The sequence below is a fragment of the Tiliqua scincoides genome, chromosome 3 (assembly GCF_035046505.1).
Source record: "Tiliqua scincoides isolate rTilSci1 chromosome 3, rTilSci1.hap2, whole genome shotgun sequence".
Classification (NCBI taxonomy): domain Eukaryota; kingdom Metazoa; phylum Chordata; class Lepidosauria; order Squamata; family Scincidae; genus Tiliqua; species Tiliqua scincoides.
Genome location: NC_089823.1, coordinates 165,417,205 through 165,438,208, shown reverse-complemented (window position 1 = coordinate 165,438,208; position 21,004 = coordinate 165,417,205). Strand labels below are relative to the sequence as shown.

Below are 21,004 nucleotides of genomic sequence, written 5' to 3'. Positions count from 1 at the left end.
TGGTTAAACACAATACAGGACTGTGGCCTTATTCGACACTGACATTTGGCATTTGTAATCAGGTGTTCAATACTTGACGTTTATTTTTCGATCAAATATTAAAATATATATATATATATATATATATGATTCAATACCTCATCTTCATTTATATGCCTGCTTGCCAACTGTTGTTGAACTAATTGTTTGGCTTTCACCCATGTAGCAATTATCTCTTGACGTAAAGCAATAGGCACTGGCTCTTCAGGAAAATTTCCATCAGGTAAATTCATGGCAAAGTCACACACCTAAAAAGGAATGACAGTGCAGGATATTAACAAATATACTATGTCATTTAGGGCACAATCCTCTCTTGCATTGGAACAGGCAAGCCAGGAGGCTTGTGCTGTGTCCAGTGCAGGATAGGTGCCCAATGCAGCTCAGAAAGTGGTAAGGGGAAACTTTCCCCCTTACCTTTAGGTAAGCCACCCGGCCCCTATGGTTCTCCTCAGACATGCGCCACCTCCTGAGGTTGCACAAATTGGAGGAGAGTGAAGTGACTTGAAGCTGCTCCGAACTCCCTGGGAACAAGGGTTGGGATCTGGCTCCTGCTCCCCACCTGTCCACCCCCAGGGCCACCCACCACCCGCCCTCCCCCTGCCCTGGAATGCCTTCCTCTCACCTCCTCCCCGTCCACCCCAGAGCCTTGCATTGGCCCAGTTAGGCCGACACAAGGCTAACCGCACAATCCACCACGGACACTGTATTCAGCCTCCATGTGCCAGCACACCTTTGTGCACTGGACCAGCTTGCTTGTGAGGAGGCGCAAATGTGCTTTATGGCACGTTTGTGACCCTCCAAGGCTGGCGCAAGGGACTTGTGCCAGCCTAATGTGCAATTAGGATTGCGCTGCACAATGCTACCCTGAGATTTTAACATACTGTATGGTTCCCCTGTCCCTAGAAATTTATGGTGGCAATTATAATTAAAGACGTTGTTCCCTATCCTTTGAGATGAGAAAGTGAACAGGGAATGAATGGTTATGAATTGATCAAAATATTGCTGAATATGTGAAAGGAGATAGTTTAATGCTAAACTACTCAAATTAAGTTTGCCCTGAAGCAAGAAAAAATACTATCATCTCATTTGCCATTTCATTTCTGAATGATGGTCAACTGGCAGCCTGTGGACAATATCTATCTCTAAATGTTTTCTTTCAGCTCTCAAGAATATTTCTTATATACAACTGGGTCTTGTATTCCAAGAATGTAATAGAAGGCAGGATTTCAGCTCCATCATAAACAGTGAAGGAAACACTCTCCCATCTCCACTCTTTTTGCTTCAATGTCCACAGTGACGCTGCTTGCTGTGGTGGAGGATCCAAAGACACACTGAGATTTCTCCAGCCCAGGTTGAACTACAACTATCCACCATATGGAAATCCATAGATCTATCACCTCCCCTTAAGTCATACCTAGCCACTGAGGAAAGGAACAGGACTTTGAAGAACCAATTTCAGTAAAGATTATAAGCAGATTCAGGGAGGATACTAGCCTATTTATGAACAAAATAGGAAAATCAACAGACACAACATTGACCTTTTCAAGCCTGGTCTTTGACCCACAAAAAACATCTCTATTTTCTTGTCTTATGTGCAGTCAAAGTGACAACATGCTGAGCGCTTCTATGTTTCCTTCTTGGCGTGAGTGCTGAGTGTTCATGAAACTAAGACTCTTGCTTTATTTTTTAATAGTTTTAGGTCTCTATGCCTAATAAAGGTTTGTTGAGTTGAGTTGTTTTAGGTGACAGGCCAAAGATTAGCCCCAGGCATCCAATGGATGGTTCCTCTTAAGGTGGGGCTGTACATCTTGTGCATGCTGTCTCTTCAGAGGAGTGGAATACAGAATGCTCTTTGTTTGTCCCTCTTTGTTCTATGCAACCCATACAAAAGACCAATACTATGGAAAAAATGTACCTCTATGGCTGCTTTAATATCTGGAATTCCACCTGGATCCACGAACAGAATTGGTCCAGAGGCTGGTTTTTCATGTACTTTAGGAGCAGCCTTTTTACGTTTGGTAGGTCCTTCTTCTATAATTTTCTTTTCATCAATTTTAAACAGTGGTTTTGGAATCCAAGGAAGAATTAAGCCACGAGCCAAAGCATTACATAAAGCCACCAAAATAGCAGTATTCCTGGGCAAAACAAACAAAACACACAGATGAAAACACCCACAAAATTATAGAATATGAGAACACATTTAATCATTAAATTCTTCTATTAAGATTGGTTTTTATAGGATAGTTAGATGGTACACCAACATAAATACTTGAAAATAGGCAAAAATGAATGGGCAACAAAAATTAAAATGCATATTAAAATACAATAAGAGCTAATATCCTTTTTGGATAGCATCAAAATATATCAAATTTACAGATAATAATGAATGAAAACATGGAGATACAGATTATCTCAAGCGCAAATATGAAATCTAACCTTTCTTGTAAAAGAAGATGCACATTTACTAAGGCATAAAACTCCTCAAGCATGACACTTATCAGAAGTAAAACTTACCTTGCTATCCTCCTCCCACCGTATCATGTCTGACAGCCCAATCCTATCGTCAGTTGGCCCACAGCAGGCAGTGGGGCAGAAATAATCTCCACTGCGAGTTACGGGCCAGCAGGGACTATGATGCAGCAGAGGGACAAGTAAAATAATTTTTCACTTACCTACTCCACTGTGCCATGGTCCCCAATGGGTCTACTTGAATCTGCATCAGCAAATCTGAGTGGACCCAATCCCAGCCCCAATTCCCCTCTGAAACAACCCCCAATGACTTATATATGTTAGTGCAGACTGGGCTTTGAGGCGGGGTTTGGAGTGGCTCCAAATGGCCTGGCAGTGGTGCAATGTCCATGCTTTCACCGGACCTTTTATGAGCATATTGCAAGATATGCTGTTGTAAAAAGGCCCATAGAATTGGGCTGTGAGTGTTAACAGCAACAGATTGTGCTGGGTCAGCAGGCACTTTGCTTTGAGGGGTGCTTGGATAGTAACACAATTGACTGTGGATTGAAGAGGCAACATTTCCTTATTCCCCTGCTGTCTGTATCTGTTCTTTGGGACAAAGGACCCTGTTGAGTAAACAAGCAACACAGAAAAGGGCTACAGTCAAGCAACACTCTTGTGAGCACATTGCTCCACTGGTGCCATATAAAAAAATGGGTGCTAGGGTGCTTCAGGGTTCAGCAAAGCAGATTCAGGGGAGCTCAGTTAAGCTAAGGAAATCCAGTTTTTGATCCATAAGACAGGTATGTTTTCTTATTCTGGTTAATTGGAAATAACATTTGATAGAATACAGATATTCCAATGCAGTTTTGTTTCACTGCATTCTGCATGAATGACATTACCTTTCCAATGACACATAACATGATGGCATTATTTATAAATACAATTTTTCCAATAGGGTTCCAAAATTTTTTACCACTAATGGTGTCACTGCTGCCCCCGAGGGTGGTGACCCTCCGAGGATGTCACCTGGTGTGGTCTGCACCCTTTAGTGACATTGCTGAACTCTTGTATCTTGATCACAGTAGCAGTCAACACTATGCACTGTATCTCTGACTGGGCATAATAAGGGAGGGAAAGAGGGAGGGAGGGTGCGTTAAAGGTGCAGCCCCCACACCACTGTTGCAGGTATGTGCTGGGCCACTACATTCACAATATTACACAAAATAACTGATTTTGTGATTGTTATTTCTATATGGGATCTACACATATAGATGCCACAATCCAACTGACAGAAATTGATGGTGTTACCGTATAGGGCCCTAATGAAGGTACCAGAAGATACAATCAACACCTTCACACAGTGTATGTTGGGTTGTGAACCTGCTAACACACCCATGTGCTCCTGTTGGCTATTATTAGTTAGGAGGGCTATCAAGAGTTTCAAATGGGAAAAGCAATCAATCAACATTTTAAATACAGAAAAATTTAAAACTGTTATCAAATTAGTCGGTCTTTCATAATAGCTTATATGCTAGTTACACGTAAATGAGAAACAACTGACCTGCAACCCATATTAGAGTATTTTTTATTTTTAAAAGTGTATAACTTTAATTATAATGTGCAAGACTGACTTTTGTTACTAAACGTTAGCAAAGATCTGTATTCATTGTCTGCATGCACCAAGAAAACCAAGCTCTATGCCAAAGCAGTCTGTGTGTAACAGCTCAATCCCATCTCCCGCCACTTTTCCTTTAGAGAGCCAATGGAGAATGTGTTGTATGCACATTCACAGAGGGCCTACAGAAGTAAGTAAAAACAGACCTTCTGGTAGGCTGGCCAATTGTCTATAGGTCCTGGACATGCGCCAACCATTTTGCTGCCTTGTGGCAGCAGCCTCAAATGACCCCATAGCAGCATGATCTTCACACTGTTGCAGCACCTTCTATATCATTCGGATGGTAGTCCTGCTGTCGTAAAAGACCCATAAGGACTGGTGCATTAGAAATGGTCTACGTGTGAAACATTTTTTTTCTTTTGATCATGCACCAAACCATTTTTTATGACTACTGGCTAGCCTGCCTGTCTAATCTGATAAAAGTTTTGCTTAGTCACATTTTTACATAGCAAGATTTGAATAAGGAAACCAAACAGAAGCATAGTGAAAGTTTATTAGCGCAATAAAATCTTAACAAATATTATTTCTTGATACTGAGATACTACAGCATTATAAAAATGCAGTTCATAAAATTGGTAAAGAGAAATCAGATTTTCAGTCTGTTCCCATGCACATTAAAAAAGGAACACAAGCCACTCAACTAAACTGTTTCAGAACTTACCCACAGTGTCCAGTATTCCTAATTGTGCTAAAGAGAATCTGCAAGGAATCAACAAGTTCTCTTTGCCTTTTTGAAGCAATCAGATGTTTATTGTGATTTAAGACATACACCACAGCGTTGTGTACAATCCATGCTTCATTTAACTCTTCTCCAATTTTGGCAGCCCGCAGAAAATTTTCCATAGCATACCGAGATAAGTGGGTTATCCAATTACTAAGAAATTAACAATAAGGATTTTTATTTTTAAAACCATCCAAATAAATCCACTATGAAATGCATGCAGTAAGGATTTTTCCTGTGAGAAGCATCATTCTTCAGGTCGATGAAAAGCTATTATTTTCAAACACATCCAATAACTAATCCCATAGTTGAACTCTTGGATGTTCTCTACTGCCTTCAGAGACCCAGATCTTCTACAATATGTTCTTTCTTGCACACATTACATACTTCATAAAATCTGCATGTACATACATTAATTTTACAATCAGTGTACAACCTTCACACTCAGGCATAGGTATTCTGGTTTCTAGGAGTTCAAAAGTGGTCTTATTACAGAATATGGAAGCTATAAATTCATAATTCCCATGACCTGTTTCCATATTGGTAGACACTAATTTTGTAAAGTAGTATTTTAGAGAAACAGTCACATATTAATAGAGTAGCTTATATCAGAGCTTGCACACTGCTCTGCATCTTCAATTAATATTGCACTTTCATTTCTAATGCACCTTGTGCTTCCAGTCTGTGCAAGCTCTTTTGGGGTGGGTAATGGGGGCAATCATACAAAAAGGGAGGCACAACTGGCAAACAATACACTCCAACTGAGAAAAAGGTGAAGGAGACACAAGACATACTGGGAAGGAAGGGTGGGGGCTTTAAAAGAACAGTCAGCCTCCAGACCTCTTACGCATCCAATATAGCATTTCTCAGTGTTTGATCCCAGCTGTGCCACTGCAAGGTCCACCTATTGGAAGTACCACTGGAAGTAACTGGTGATGATGTCATTGCCAGTTACTTCTCGATTAGGAGGCCAGACGCAATGTGACAAACACACTGGAGCTCTGCCTGGCAAGCCAAGCCTCCTCTTGCTACTTGTCATGTTGCATTGCTGGTCTCAGTGCCAGGCAGCAGGGGATCTTGGGATCCCACATGTACCACCAGAGAGTAGCATGAGTACCAAAGCCTCCTCCTCCTCCACCTGCTTTGGAGGCTCAGAACCTGGAAGTAATTGACAGTAATTGACATCATCATGACCAATCAGGACCAATATGTATAAACTCAGGGAAGGGGGTGGTGCCAAGGTCATGCAGCTCCCTTGCTATTAAAAGTTGGACCACTACAGTATGACACAAAACTTTACTGAATCGGCCTGCTCAGGGGATTCTGAGTCCAATCCTGAGCTCAGCGCTCCAGTTTTCCACCGGAGCACACTGTCGCAAATGTGCCATAAGGCACATCTGCAAGGCTTACTGCCGGGCCAGCGCCTGGGCTAGCCCGGCACTGTCCTGCACTGGGCTAGTGTCGGGCAGGTGCCCATCCTCCGCTGTTCGGCATTTTCACAGACCACTGAGCCGCGACACAGTAAGCGGGGGCGGGGAGGAGGCGTTCCGGGGAGGGAGAGGGCAGAGAGAGGGAAAGCGGGAGCCATGCCGGGGAGAGGGAGTGGGAAGGCAGGAGGCGGGGAGGCGGGGAGGCAGGAAGCCCTACACGAATGCCTTTACTTTACCGCCGACCTTTTGGTCAGCAGTAAAGTGAGTAGCCCCATTGTGGGGCTGCTTCCCTTACCGGAGAGAAGGGGACAAAAGTCTCCTTTTCCCAAGGTGCCACCTGCGGTTGGTGTGCAGGATGCGGCAGCAGCTGTTCTGAGTGCCGCTGCAGCCACACGCCCCAGGCAGCTCAGGATTGGGCTGTCTGTCCCCTACTCCAAATCACTTTATGGGTAGAGATTCTGGAGAAGTCTTATCTGAGTTGGTCTATGTCTGGATTATAGCTGTAATGTATAATTAAGATCCCAATCCTATCCCACACAGTGCCGCTGCCAGAGTGTGCGCTACATGTTAATAGTGAGGTAACCAGACAGCCTGTGGGAGATAAGTAAAATTTTTCCTTACTTACCTCCCCATAGGCTGCCAGGCCACCAATTTTGCTGACATAAGTCCTAAGAGACCCTAGGGGAGTTTAAGGATGGGAAAAGGGGTCTAGGACCTTGGTGTGCACTAGTGCTACTGGTATCCTCCTTCTCCCACTCCCTCCTGCCCTCTGCCTGGCCCACTACCCACCATCCACAATCCTCCCCCAGAACCATCCAAGATCAAATTGCCCCTGCTGCCAAACTACCTGCTCCAACAAAGCACTGGGGAGCTGCTGTTATGTGTACAGGCCCTCCAGCCATTTGCACTGGTGTTCCCAGGGCACACGATGGCAGTGTGGCTTTAGCACTGCTGGTCTGGAGTCTATGGTGGAGGATCACAAGATTTGCCATCATAAACCCTGGATACAATTCGGCTGTAAGATTTATTTAGGCAATGAGTTTCTTTTCCACAACTATTCTGATTAAGAGGGGCTATACACTTAAAATTTAGTAATCACTAGTTGTTGCACATGCTTGAACAACCACTTACATTCCTCAAACATGCAGCAGCATTTGGCAGAAAAAAAATACATTGTTTTTAAAAATTTAACATATGCATAACAGTGAAAGAGAATGTACATGGAAAAATAAAGACTTAATTTCCACTACACATTTCTTCAATACAATATTTCATTAAGGAACATACAGATTTCTAATTATTTTAATGCGGTGGTGCTGCTTTCCAGCATATGCAGGATTCTAATTTATCTATGATGACAGGGTTCCTCCAGGACATGAAAGATCAGCGAACCACTCTGCCCTGCTTTGCTGAAAAGCTGAAATATACAGCCATATAGCTCCAAGCAGCCTTTCCAGTGGCAGTGGTTCATGTAGTCATGTTCCATGCATCGTATGTCATTTTTATTTAGCAAATACATGTCTTCTTGCCTCCAAGTTGGTCTGAAATCTTGGCTCCTTTTTAATTTAAAAAGTCAAATTATTGCAAGGTTCTCTATTTCAAGTGTCTATTGGGCAGTGTGTTTAAAAAAAAAGCGGACCTTAATATTTATACAGAGCAAGGTACAGTCAGATATGATTCAGCTGCTCTAATATGACCCATTCTTCACCTGGAGTCATGTTACTTTTTCTATCACTGCAAAGTAGTTTTTGCAATCATCTTGCAGCAAGATTGATATGGAGCAGAGTGAAGAATCCCAACATAGGTCAGAATCGCAAAACATAAATTATGTGCCAACACAAATTCAGACTACCAACATAAACTCAATAATTTGGATTTGTGAAGCTTGTTTATAAACTCATGTTATCTTGTGGTTCCAGAAGTTGCTAGAAGTTCACATCAGAAGTTTACACCAATTCCGAGCAGATGTAATCATCTGTGAACTTTTGTGAATCATTTGTGAACTTTTAGTTGAAAAGCGGTATATAAATATTGTTAATAATAATAATAATAATGAATGAACTAAAAAAAATTATATCATACAAATTTGCCTGTACTAAGCACAAATAGGTGCCCCTATACCCATGGATCCTGTACTCACGGATTCACTTACTTGTGGATCAGGTTCAGGGCCTCCAGCATATGCACCCCCACATGTACCCACTCTGGAGGTGAAGGGAACTCCTCTTCCCTTGCCTCCAGAGGGGCCTCTGAGCTCAGCAGTGGCTGAGGAGCTCAGATGGAGCTCTGAAGCTAAAAAACGTGTGACTTGCAGTTCCACAGAGCAACCGAAAGTGAAGTTTTTAATTTTAAGAACTAATTGCTTCAATCAACCAAAACAGATTTCAATTCTTTAAAGTATACCTGTATGTTATCCAGTCTGAATCACACCAGTGCTGATGTGAAGAATGACTCAAAGGGTGCTGACTTGCCTCTACAGGTATGACTGCATGATCATTGAGCCGGACACCTTCCATTCTTAATAACTGTATAGTAGCCTACAACAAACACAGAGAGGAAAGACAGCAAATAGTGCCCTTTCATCTATTAATAATATTAACAATGCACATGGGCCTTGATAGCAGGCACAGAAACTACCTTCAAAAGTCAAGATGGGCAACTGGGGCATAGGTGCCAAATCTGGGCAGAAATGCTTACCATCAAGTCCCCAACATGGCCTCCAATTTCCAGACCCTCCCTATGCTTATGCTCCTCCTTCCTCTCAGGTGAGGTCACAGGAGAAGAGTGTGCTGCCCCAGGGCAGGCTTTCGCAGCGCCTGCCAACACAGCACGGGGCTTCACCTGCTGCTGGAATGGCTCTGGACTGGGCAGAGGCGGTGGTATCGGTGGTATTGCCCCCACAGCACCCACAGACTCAGCACCTGGAACTTCTGCCCCTGTTCCCCAGGACTGCCACTGTTTACTACACATACCCTGTACAGTATAAACAGAAGTTCTAAGAAGGTTTTCTCTTGTTATTCACTTCTGTTGGTCTCCCCTGTGCATTCAAAATGAGCATTCAAGAAGCTTAAAGAAATGGCTTTGCTAAAGGTTATGTTGTTGTCACACTGGGAGAGATCTCTGCATAAATAATAATAACTATAATAAGCATTTGTATAGCTTGTTGAATATTAATTTATACGCAGTATCTACACACATGGCACTTTTCACAGAGTGAAAGACAGGTCCCTGTACTAAGTGTTTCATGTGTATTTTTAAAGGTATTGTAGGTGAGGAGAGGGGCTTGTCATCTAGTGGGCCATCTAGTGGGTCCATGGCAGAAGGGGGATTTTGATTTGAACTGGGAAAATCCTGATTCACAGCTTAGCTACGATGCTACATAAGTTCCTATCTCATCTACATCTTGTTTGGGAATGTATCCAAAGCCTATGTTGCTGGCCCTTCACCCCTTGCTCAGACTGAGCCCCTGTTAAAATGTGTGGCCATCAGAGTTATAAGTCAAGGTCAAACTCTCCCTTCCTTGAAGTAATGCAATACACATTTTTTCTCTACAGACTGTATTTTGTAAGCAAAACAATCCAAGATCAAATTATCATACTTATCTGTAACAAAAGTTTTAAAATTGTATTTCTATAAGAAATGTACCTATGTACTGGCCAAACTAAATGTGACCAGTCCCTAGTGTGCTTGTTCCTTCTCGTGAAAATAGTATGAGCAGGGGGAACCCAATCCAAATTGGGATTGTGGTGGGAGGTGAGGACTTTTAAGTCTGTTCACCATTTTCCTCAATCTGGATGAGGCCCAGTGTGTGCTATTTACTATGAAGTACTCTATTCCAGCAAGAACAGCATATGTGGCGGGAGGGGGATTTGGACTGGAATCACAGCAGGGGTAGGTTTAAATCCCCCATGCCATGGTCCCACTCTGGATAGGGCACTCTGTGCATGTTATCTGCATAAAAGAAAGTAAGCACCTCATAACTGTTGACAATGAAGTCATGTCCAGCATGTCCCATAGATAAGTATTTTAATTCACAGTAAAACTGATGATGAGCATTCACACTGCTTAGAAGTATCACATGAATCATTCTAGACAGCTCCTCTACCTTTTTTCCCTTCTTCACAAATTAGCACATTTTAAATTGATATTAAACTTGTCAGTTCCCAAATACTAATGTTTTGTAACATTCCACATAGAGTGGGCTAGTAGTTAATCTGCTGGACTTGGACCAGGAAGATCCACATTCAAATCCCTACTTAGCCATGAAGCTCCCTGTGTGAGCTTTGACTAGACATTTCAGCCTAAACTATCAACAGGGTTGCGGTGTGGATAAAGGGCCATATAGGAGTTAGGTGCACTGAACTGAGCTCCTTGGAAGGACAGAAATATGAAAAAAGAAATAAAACTAAAAGTCCCAGAAAAGACAAGCACAGTATTGTGAATATTCCTGCTAAAAAGGATATTTGACGCTGTGTCACCCCTATCAACACTGTGCAATTGCATGTTTTCAAAGAAAGCAGGGATAATTCAAAGAAGCACTGTGATGTTTACAGTGGAAGAAATCCAATTTAAAAGGTTATGGATTTCAAAATGTGCCTGATGTATGGAAGTGATAGTAGAAGCAGTTGCACTAGCCAAAGACGTGTGGAAAATGCTCCACCTGATATATCTAAACATGCATACATAGCAAGCTAGGATAAACAGTAATCAGTCTTATTAGCATTGTATAAACAACCAAGGGCTCAAAAAGGTAAAACATTTTAACAGATGTACAATTGACTAACCTCTGCATTAATGAACCTTACTTCTGCTAACGTTCTGAGTAAATCTCTGTTCAAAGAGAATAATCGAACAGGCGAGGGTGATTCTGGTTGCGTATGTACTTCGTGATCTATTGCGTCTTCTATTGTGATCATACTAGTTTTCTTCTTGGATTCTGAGAGAAAAGTATGTTGCATTTTTTAATGAATTCAACACATGTGTATGTGAATATTTGTGTAAACTTCAAAATAATAAAATATTGCTTTTTCTGCTATAAACAACAGATTTCTTTAACATTGAAGTCTAACAACCCAATCCTGAGCTGCTCGGAGCACCCAGGCTCGATGGCACCTAAAATCCTGCGCCACCCGCGCTACCGCGGGAGGCTTTTCGGGAGAAGGGAACGATCGTCCCCTTCCCCCGAGTAAGGTAAGCAGCCCCACAATGGGGCTACTCACTTTACTGCCAAACAAAAGGTCAGCGGTAGAGTAAAGGCGCTCGTGTAGGGCGCGCAGCCCTCCATGTGTGCCCTGGATCCTCCTCCCGCCCACCCCCGGCACGCCTCCTCCCTGTCCCCGCCAGCCTCCCTCCTCCCCGGAACGCCTCCCCCATGCCCCCGTCCACGCCCCTGCCTCCTGTTCCGCAGCCTGGCAGTCCGGGAGACCGCTGAACTGCGGAACATGGGCCACCGCCTGGCGCTAGACCAGCACCGGTGGGAGCCGTAAAGCACATTTGCAACTGTGGCCAGCGGCACGGAGTCGTGCTGCCGACCACAGGATTGGGCTCTAACTTTCTCATCTGAACATATGCAATTTCCTGATACAGACTCAGACCATTGGCCCATCTAGCTCAGTATTGCCTTCTTTGATTGATAATGACACTCCATGGTCACAGACAAAGGTCTTTCCGAGCTCTACCTGAAGACTGAACCTAGCATGCAAAGCTTGTAATTTACCACTGAACTATGTATGACCTTTCCCTGGATTTGAGTTCTTAGCTGTTAAGAACACCAGGCAGGCATAGTCTATTCTTATGATATAGAATCCAAACTCCAAGATCAAACAATGATCTTTCCCTGGATTTGAGTTCTTAGCTAGCAGGCATATTCTATTCTTATGAAATAGAATCTAAACTCCAAGATCAAACAATCCAGGAACTCATTCTGTAGTTTTTAGAGGAAAATTTCGGTGCAGAGAAAGAGCTCCCAAATCTTGAAATAAAAGACCAGATTGGGGTCTGGAGGCAAAGCCCTTTGGCTCCAAGGCTAAAGCCCATAGTGAGGGTACAGGTAGAGGCAGAGGATTTTTGTAGGTATGACGGTACAATCCAGCATTGTTTTGTGTGTCTGGGGGCAGAGGCAAAACACAGAGGTGGTGGGGAGAGATGTGCATTGCCACTTACTTTTTTTGAGACTTGCCCATATAACAAGTTGACTTACTTTTTGTGTGCTTTGACTCTTTTGGCATATGGCTGTCATCATACAAGAGGCAGAATCTACATGCAGCCCTACAAACATCCCATACACCTTGTTTCCGGGCTGTTTTTGCTATCTCTGACCAGAGTTTAATCCTGTGCAAATGAAAAATTCCAAGGAACAGTAAGTTTCACCCAAGAAATAATAACCTAAACAAAATTCACCTGGATTTCTGGACTTATAATTACAATCATTACCTCTCTTTTTCATTTTCACGTCCAAATCGCTTCACATGTCCATCTGCTTTTTGCACATTTCTGGTATGATGTTCTACTTTTGCACAGAGGTAACTAATTTGACCCTTACTTTTACTCGAGGCAACTGAATGAGAAGGGACAAAAGGGTTTACAATTTTACACTATACTCATGGTTAGTACTGCTATAGTAATTTCACAAGCAGATTTCTAGGATGAACAATTGTAGCTAGATGGACAAAAGACAGATACATTCCTCTGAAAGACATAAAATACCATTAGACCTTTTCATATAATTGTTTAGAACAGTGGTTCTCAAACTTTTAGCATCAGAACCCACTTTTCAGAATGAGAATCTGTCAGGACCCACTGGAAGTGATGTCATAACCGGAAGTGACATCATCAAGCCGGGACATTTTTAACCATCTCAGGCTGCAATCCTCCCCACAATTACCTAGGAAACACTTTATTGGGACCCACTTAACTTTACGAGACTTAAAAAAAAGATGATCTAGAAAGAAATAACATTTTTATGTTTACAAGTAATATTTATTTGCAAAAAAAAAACCCCACTCAATCCATTTCTCATTAGGAGGCAGCTCTAATGTATAGCCTCAAGCCTTGAGGGACTTAGGCCCAAATCCTAATCAACTTTCCAGCACTGACACAGCTGTGCCGATGCAGCATGTGCTACATCCTGCAGCTGGGGGGCAGTCACAGAGGCCTCCTCAAAGTAAGGGAATGTTTGTTCCCTTACCTTGGACCTTCATTGCCATTATCTTGGTGCTGAAAAGTTGGTTAGGATTGCACCATTAGTTATGTGACCCAGCCCTCACCTGCCTCCACTACCTGTCATTGACAGTCTTGGAAAAAAACAAACCAGAAAACAAGACGCTCAAACATTTAGCTCCCTTATACAAGTCTGCAAACTGCAGGAGCTCAGCTGTTTGCAGGGCAGTTAACAGCTATCTGATTTTGGAATAGCCTCAAGGCTTGAGGCAATGAGTTATCTGATCTTTCCATCACCCATGTTTCCACTGGAGGATCTGTGGGACCCACCAGAAATCAGGTCACAACCCACCAAGTGGGTCCTGACCCACAGTTTGAGAGACACTGCTCTAGAACATACAAACGTGGAGTGGAACATTCTGTAACCTATCTTAAGCTGCATAATGTACACTAGAGCAGCATTACTCAAACTGTGAGTTCAGGACCAACAAGGTGAGTTGTGAGCCAAATTCAGGTGGGTCACATAGCACCTAGCTCAGCTGCCATTGAAAATACAGAGCAGAAAATACAGGGTATGGAGCTGCTGGGGAGGGCAGACTCCCAGTAGAAGAGAAGTATGGTTCTTTGCCCTGAATAGGTGAGTAAGGGGGATACTGGGAAGGGGGGGAGCGCTGTGTCGTTACAGAAGGATCCAAGTCTGTGTTCTGCTTTGACTTTTGAGCGTTTGAATTCCAAGCTATGCAAGATAACAGCATGAGTGTGCCATGTAACAGAACCTTTAGATGATCACAGTTTAGGTATGAAGCCTAAACTGATGATGTCACTTCTGGCCATGACATCACTTCCAGTGGGTCCCAACAGACTGTCATTCTAAAAAGCGGGTCCTGGAACTAAAAAGTTTGAGAACCACTGCACTAGAGTAACATTAACATTAGTTTCCTACAGATACTGATATTGCAGTGTGTTTATCGGTCAAACCTCCATTTTTGAGCTAATGAAAGTGAGAGATTAAAAGAGGGAAGAGGCATTAAGAATTATTTACAAGCTCAACAGTATTTGACAGAGAAAGGAACTTACACTGACAGAGAAAAGATACAAGAGGAGAATGAGCTGAGCCCTCAGGTGGAAAATTACTCTAGCAATTCAGAGATGTCAGACATGGATTATTTCAGCAGTATAATGACAAGGCAGTAATGCTGTCTATAAGCATGCTAGATCTGGCTTTCCTCCAAATCTGATGAGGCAAGGCACAGAACAACATCCAGTCATAGTCCTTGACATAAGCATGACTGAATAAGCTTTAATTCGATCCTGAAGCAAACTGCCAAGTAATAAAAGCTTTTAAAAGATAATCATAAACACTTTTGACTTTAAAACTGACATCTTCATATTCTGAAAAAACATTGAGAGCCTAATCCTAATTTGGTGATGGGCCGGCACAGTGGTTCCTGCCCCGGCTGAAGGTGACACATACATGCCATAAAGCATGTTTGCAATACCGCGTGAGTAAGCAGAGTGGCAGGGAGGCCTGCGCCACCCTACCAGTACTGCATTCAGACCCTGGGGTGCTGGTACAGGGGGGCAGAGGCTGGGAGAGGGTGGCAAGAGGAAGTTTTGGAGGCGGGGAGGTTACATTTCTGGGTAGGAAGGGATGGCAGAAAGGGGTGGATCAGGCCCAGGAGGAGGCAGGATTGGTGGAGGCTTCCTCTGTTGTATCCTAACCCATCTTCCAGGCCAGCTGGCATTACACCAGGCTGCCTGGACTATATAGCTGGTGGAGATCTGAGTAGCCCCACAGGGCAGCCTGGGGCTCAACACAGGGTAAGTGGAAAAATACCCAAAGAGACTTCCAGCAGTCTTCTAATCAGAGCTGAGTACAGTATGCATCCTGGCTGTGTCAGTACAGGTTAGGATTGAACTGTAAACTTCATGAATTTAGTATCCACTGAAACAATCAATTATCTTTCAACTTGTAAGGGTGCAATCCAGAGGCCCCCATAGGCCGGCGCAAGCAGGCCTGAGCTGCCTTGGGTCCCTATCCTGTGCTGGATACAGTGCAAGCTTCTTGATTTGCCTGTTCCAGCACAGGGTAGGATGGCACCCTAAGTTTGCTTCCCATTGGTATCCTACATGGCCACACAGGATACATCGTAACGATACACTTATTTTGCCCCATACACTGAAGCAGCTAGTCACTGTAAAAATAGGTACTATCTCATTGAGTGTGTGCTCATAAATCATATTTGTGTTAGTACAATAGATGAAGGCTGAAAAAAATGGAATTCTTACCTGTGAATATCCTATTCTTGGAAGAGGAAAGGAGGGCATAATACTAGTGTATCAGAGCAGTATTATATGTTATGATTGCTAGAAAACCCATAATACACAACTATACTCATACCTTTAAACACCTATTTGTAACTACTTGGGAAATTGTACACTCATATACTACTTCTACAATTTACACAGCAGTGTTAAATTCTGGTGGAGCTCTTGTGATTCCCCCACAATCTTATTGTTTAATGCTCCTCTTAGTATAAAGCAAAACCACTAATTTCTTAATAATTCTTATAAATAACACCATGCTTTTATTTTATATTACTGTGTAAATTCAGATTTTAAACAAGATTAATGGCCTAGTTCTCACATCATGATTTGCCTATGATTGGCAAATCCTCAAAAAAATGCTGTATCAGGTTCACAGGCATGCATGTGAACCTGTGTTAAGAACATAACAATTGCCTTGCCCAGAAATCCAAAGGCTGGGAATGTTTCTGGGGCCAAAATGTAAAAATAGCTTTATATGTGAGAGATCCACAAGTTTAAATTAGGTTAACAGCCCAATCCTATCCTCAAGATACACCAGTATATCTCCTGTAAGCAGGTGCAATGATGGCCCCATTGAACAGGAATCTGCTCACCAGTGGATGAAACCCAGATGCTGGCACAATAATGGAAAACTGATGTGCCTTCATAAATTATACGTTGGCACATTCCGCCGGCAGAGAGGTCCAAATGGGGACAAGACTGGGGCATAATGTGGAAGGGACAAGGAATTGACATACACTCTAACTTCCCTTGACTGACGTGCCCTCGACTTATAGCTGGCATAAGTAGGTTTATAAGGAACAATAGAGAAGGGAACAAAAGAACATAAGAACAGCCCATCAGCCATCAGGCCTGATGGCACCAGGCCATAGGCACATCTAGTCCAGGAAAAAATAGAAAATTGTACTTCCTGCCACCTCCAGCCCCACGAACACTCCTATAATAGAATATAGTACAGCGAATCACAACACACCAATCCCAGTACGTAGGCCTCCACCAGTTAGAATACAGCTCAGATGAGAAGATATGAGGCTATACCTCGCTGGTCTCTCCAACTGTGGTGATGAGAATGATAGTGAAAGGGCAATTGGTGCACAAAGGGAGCACTTCGCACAAACAATCTCTTGTCCTGCACTACATATATGGCAAGATACTTTGTTGACACATCTTCTCATAATTTTTATTGCAGGTATTTTGCCCCAGGAGAACTCCATGCACAAACTCCCAACTGGAACTCCCAACTGGAACATCTACCTCACCACCCCAACTGGGTAAGCAAGGACAGTACATCCCACACAGAAAGGAGGGAAGGAATCGTATGCTGCCATATATTGATGCTGTTTCTCTATCTCATCTATATCCTCCACTTCTAATCCTTCATAAGTATCAGATCTGTCTTTGCTATAAAGTGTGTTGCCTAATCGTCCTTCCATTCTGCAACAGCTAAGATAAGGGAGTGACTCCCCTAGTGAATGCCAGGGACTCTAAACATTGCTATTGCTGGCCAAAGACTCACTTGAATCCCTTTTGTTTTTCAGGACTGCATCCTTGCCACAGGGGACTAAACAGTTATGCTCTCCAGAATTCCATTGCAGCCCCCCCCCCCAAGAGAAAGGTAATGTTCCAAACTACCATACTTTTCCCCCAAAAGGGCACCACTGCATGTTCACTCTGGTGGCACCACTCACAAATATGAAGCATGCATCTCTATCTATAAAACAGGCAGGAATGATGCTGTTGTCAAGTCCTTGTTACTCTCTCTTTGTATCTCCTTTATTACCACAGACAGCTGCCCCACAGGTAAATGTACTATGCATATTTCAAGGGAAAACTACAGCCTGCCTGCAATGACCAGTATGAGCCCAGCTGCTAATTGGCAAGGTTGCTGACCTATTTGTTTCAGTCGGGCCCCTGTGGCTTTGCCAACTACATGACGGATAGTGAACCAACTGGTGCAGCCAACCCTCACTAGCACCTGTTACTTAACTTCTCTGTTCTCAAAGTAAGCAGTACCCTTACTCCATGACTTCTTGAGCTCCAAGTGGGGGGATGCTCCTCTATGGTCTTAAGCTTCCTTGGCAGCAAGAGTTAAGGCTGGGCAGACATGGCAATTGGTTCTTTGGATGTCAGATTGATATCAGATTGATGTTGCACTGTCAGGATGCTGCTCCATGGAAACAGGCTTTGTCTGGGTTCCATGGATGCTAAGAGTGAAACTGGGAAGGGAAGAGGCAGCATACTTAAAAGGGTTTCATTGTTGTGGCATTGGGCTTAGGGTGCAGTGGTCGTTGTGCCAGCATGTTGTTGGTAAAGCATCCAAATATAATAGGGTCACAATACAGGGAAACAGTGCCACAGTAATTCCCTATTGATAAAACTAGCCAATAACCATTCTCTGATTTCAAAAGCCTATAAACTGAATATAAAGAAACAGTAAAAGAATTCAGGCAAATCACCAGAGGTCATTGACCATATCAAACTGCTGGATCAATATTGTCTCTATGTTGTATAAAAAGGAGGCTAGTTATTTTAAGAGGCAGTGAGTGGTTTGCTATGTGGAGTGGAAATTTACATTTAAAGTCACATTATTTCAAGTCTTGAGAACCCACATGTTATGGGCAACAAGTACTTACTTCAATTAAAGTGCATCTCTAATTTATATAAAAAGTCTATTAAATATTAACTGAAAAGCTTTTGATCTCCCAAGAGTATGTATAAGGGATCAAAGTTTTCCATTCACAGTGAATGACCAAAAACAATTTAAGTGGAACATTTTGAAAAGAGACCGCACAATAGTAAACATGGCCAGTAACAATTTTAAGATATTTTCACACTGTAAAGAAAAAGCAAAATGCAATGTCATCTCCCCACTTTAGACTAGCACTGTTTTTGTTCTATAATGACACCAAAAGAAGAAAGGAAATAACATCCTCTCTGGAACCTGCCAACCAAAGCAAACTGCCTCACATTGTTTCGCAGTGAGGTGGCATTATTTCATAGTGAGGTATTCACCAAAGATAATGGAAACACATTGAAAAGATTACTACATTCATATCCCACCCTTCTTCCCAGAAACTCAGGGATGGGCACACAGGCCTTTCCACTTTCTATCATCACACAAATGCTGTGAAGTCACAAGCTGAGAAAGAATGACTGGCCCAGGGTCACCCATGTCTGAGAAGAGATTCTGAACCTGGGTCTCTTCAATCCATGTCTAACTACTACATCACATTGGGAAGCTAGTGGAGATGACATTCATTATTCATATAATATAATCATATTCATATAATATAATTATATCATCTAGGCTATAACCCAAGAAAGTTAACAACCCAATCCTGGCCAGGCCTTACGGTGGCAGATCTTGTGGTCTGCAACTGTAAGGCCAGGAACAACAGTGCAAAGTCACTTTGTCATTCTGCAGGTCAGAGCAAACCGCTGGGTGACAGTGGCCCATTGAACCTCCTCCATCCTGTTATGCTGTTGGTAAGTCAGAGGGGAATAAAATGGGGGGGGGGAATCATGGAGAGTTCAGGGTGGAGAGTGCTCAAGTCAGGGGTAGGAGAACAATCTCAGCAGCAGCAGCACACACCAAGATCCTAATCCCCTTTTTCCAGTTCAACATGCCCCCGATACTCCTTGACCTTGTGCCAGCTAAATTGCTGGCATAAGTCCAAGGAGACAAATTAGAAGCCTGGCAACCAAAGGGGAGGTAAATAAAAAGATTTTTACTTACCTCTCCTGGGCCATCTGGTCACCCCTCCTAACACAGTATGCTGTGTGTACTCTATCAGTGGTACTACATGGCATGGGCTGAGGGGTGGGTGATAGGTGGCCGTAAAGAAAACAACTTTCAAATTAGCCATATGTAGCAGGCTACAAAGACTGGCATCTTATTGTTTCTGCTGTTTATACATTAAATAAGGAAATTATAATGACCGAAACCCTATAAGAGAAGTCACCATTTTCAGTATAACTGGAAACTTTCTCTATATGAGTTTAGTTGAAGCATGAAGAAATTACGGTCTCTGCTCATGAAGCACACCCTGTTTTGCCACAACAAAGGATCATCCACAAGTACAGGACAAGAAAAAAGCCACTGCAAAATGAAGCATTCATCAGCATTGGCTCCCTGACATACACACAGTTCAATTAAATACATTCTGCATATTATTTAAAAAGTTCTATAGTTGATCACTGAACTCAAAACAAACCTTGAGGACAGGAAACAATTGCTAATAGAAACTTTTCAATTTCATCATATGGAAAACTTATACTGTATTACCTTTAGCTTCATTTTCACTATCAAGGACAATCTGAAAGGCCTCAGGAGCTAGTGCAAGACCAGCATTCACCAACAAAGACCGTTTTTTTCTCACACTGTCTTTTGTCGTTCCTTTTTTAGCCTAAACAAAGACAAAGTTTAGTTATTGCACACTGGCAGCTTAATAACTCTTACTTCCCTTCAAAATGGCAACGAACCTCTAGAGAACACTTAAGTGCTGAAATAAGAACTGCAAAATAATAACCATTTGTGGAGATGGGTGTGGTGAGAGGCAAGGCACCTTTCCTAGTGCCACATCTGTAACACTACAGTCCTGTTTGAGCAGCTGCAGACTATATGCAAAAACTTCAACTCACAGAGCCTTGCACAAGCAGGAGATTCGGATACCCCACATTCAGATTAGGGGTAACTCTGTACACATGGATGGGTATTAAAGCACAAAACTTCCTCAGGACTAAAGGAAGTACATGATAACCCCCAAATCTGTTTGCTTACCAAGTTTCTACTCCTATGGCTGCAGATGTTTGCTTGAAAAGGCAATGGGAAGATTCAGAATGCTGAAAATCAGCCTATTTATTACCAACCTAATGATTTCTATGTCTTTCTCAAGATGGTTGAGGGCTCACTTTAGAATGTACATATTTGGGATTACAATTCCTCAACAGCACATAAAAGAAAAAGCAATGTGTCCACCAACTAATGCTGGATATCCAACAAACTCACATAATTTTTAGACTCCCCTAAAAATTATCTAGACTAGGGGTGCTCAAACTCCGGCCCGGGGGCCACTTGCGGCCCTCAGGAACTCCTAATCCGACCAGTGGGGAGCCTCCAGTCTCCAATGAGCCTCTGCTGCCTCCGGAGACTTGCTGCAGTTCACACTGGACCAACGCAACTGTTCTCAACATGCTCTC

At 42.8% G+C, this 21,004-nt stretch overlaps 1 protein-coding gene across 1 annotated transcript in view; it reads right to left on the bottom strand.

Annotated features, from left to right (window-relative positions):
- The window catches only part of CFAP46 (cilia and flagella associated protein 46), a 113,954-nt gene that overhangs the window by 72,544 nt on the left and 20,406 nt on the right, over window positions 1-21,004 (bottom strand). Inside the window, exons 13-20 of the mRNA XM_066621430.1 lie at window positions 20,091-20,211; window positions 12,752-12,875; window positions 12,519-12,649; window positions 11,104-11,255; window positions 8,723-8,856; window positions 4,830-5,042; window positions 1,955-2,174; window positions 138-287 (exon numbers count right to left, since the gene is read on the bottom strand). Coding sequence (XP_066477527.1) covers window positions 138-287; window positions 1,955-2,174; window positions 4,830-5,042; window positions 8,723-8,856; window positions 11,104-11,255; window positions 12,519-12,649; window positions 12,752-12,875; window positions 20,091-20,211 — 1,245 coding nt within the window. The remainder of the gene's footprint in view (window positions 1-137; window positions 288-1,954; window positions 2,175-4,829; window positions 5,043-8,722; window positions 8,857-11,103; window positions 11,256-12,518; window positions 12,650-12,751; window positions 12,876-20,090; window positions 20,212-21,004) is intronic.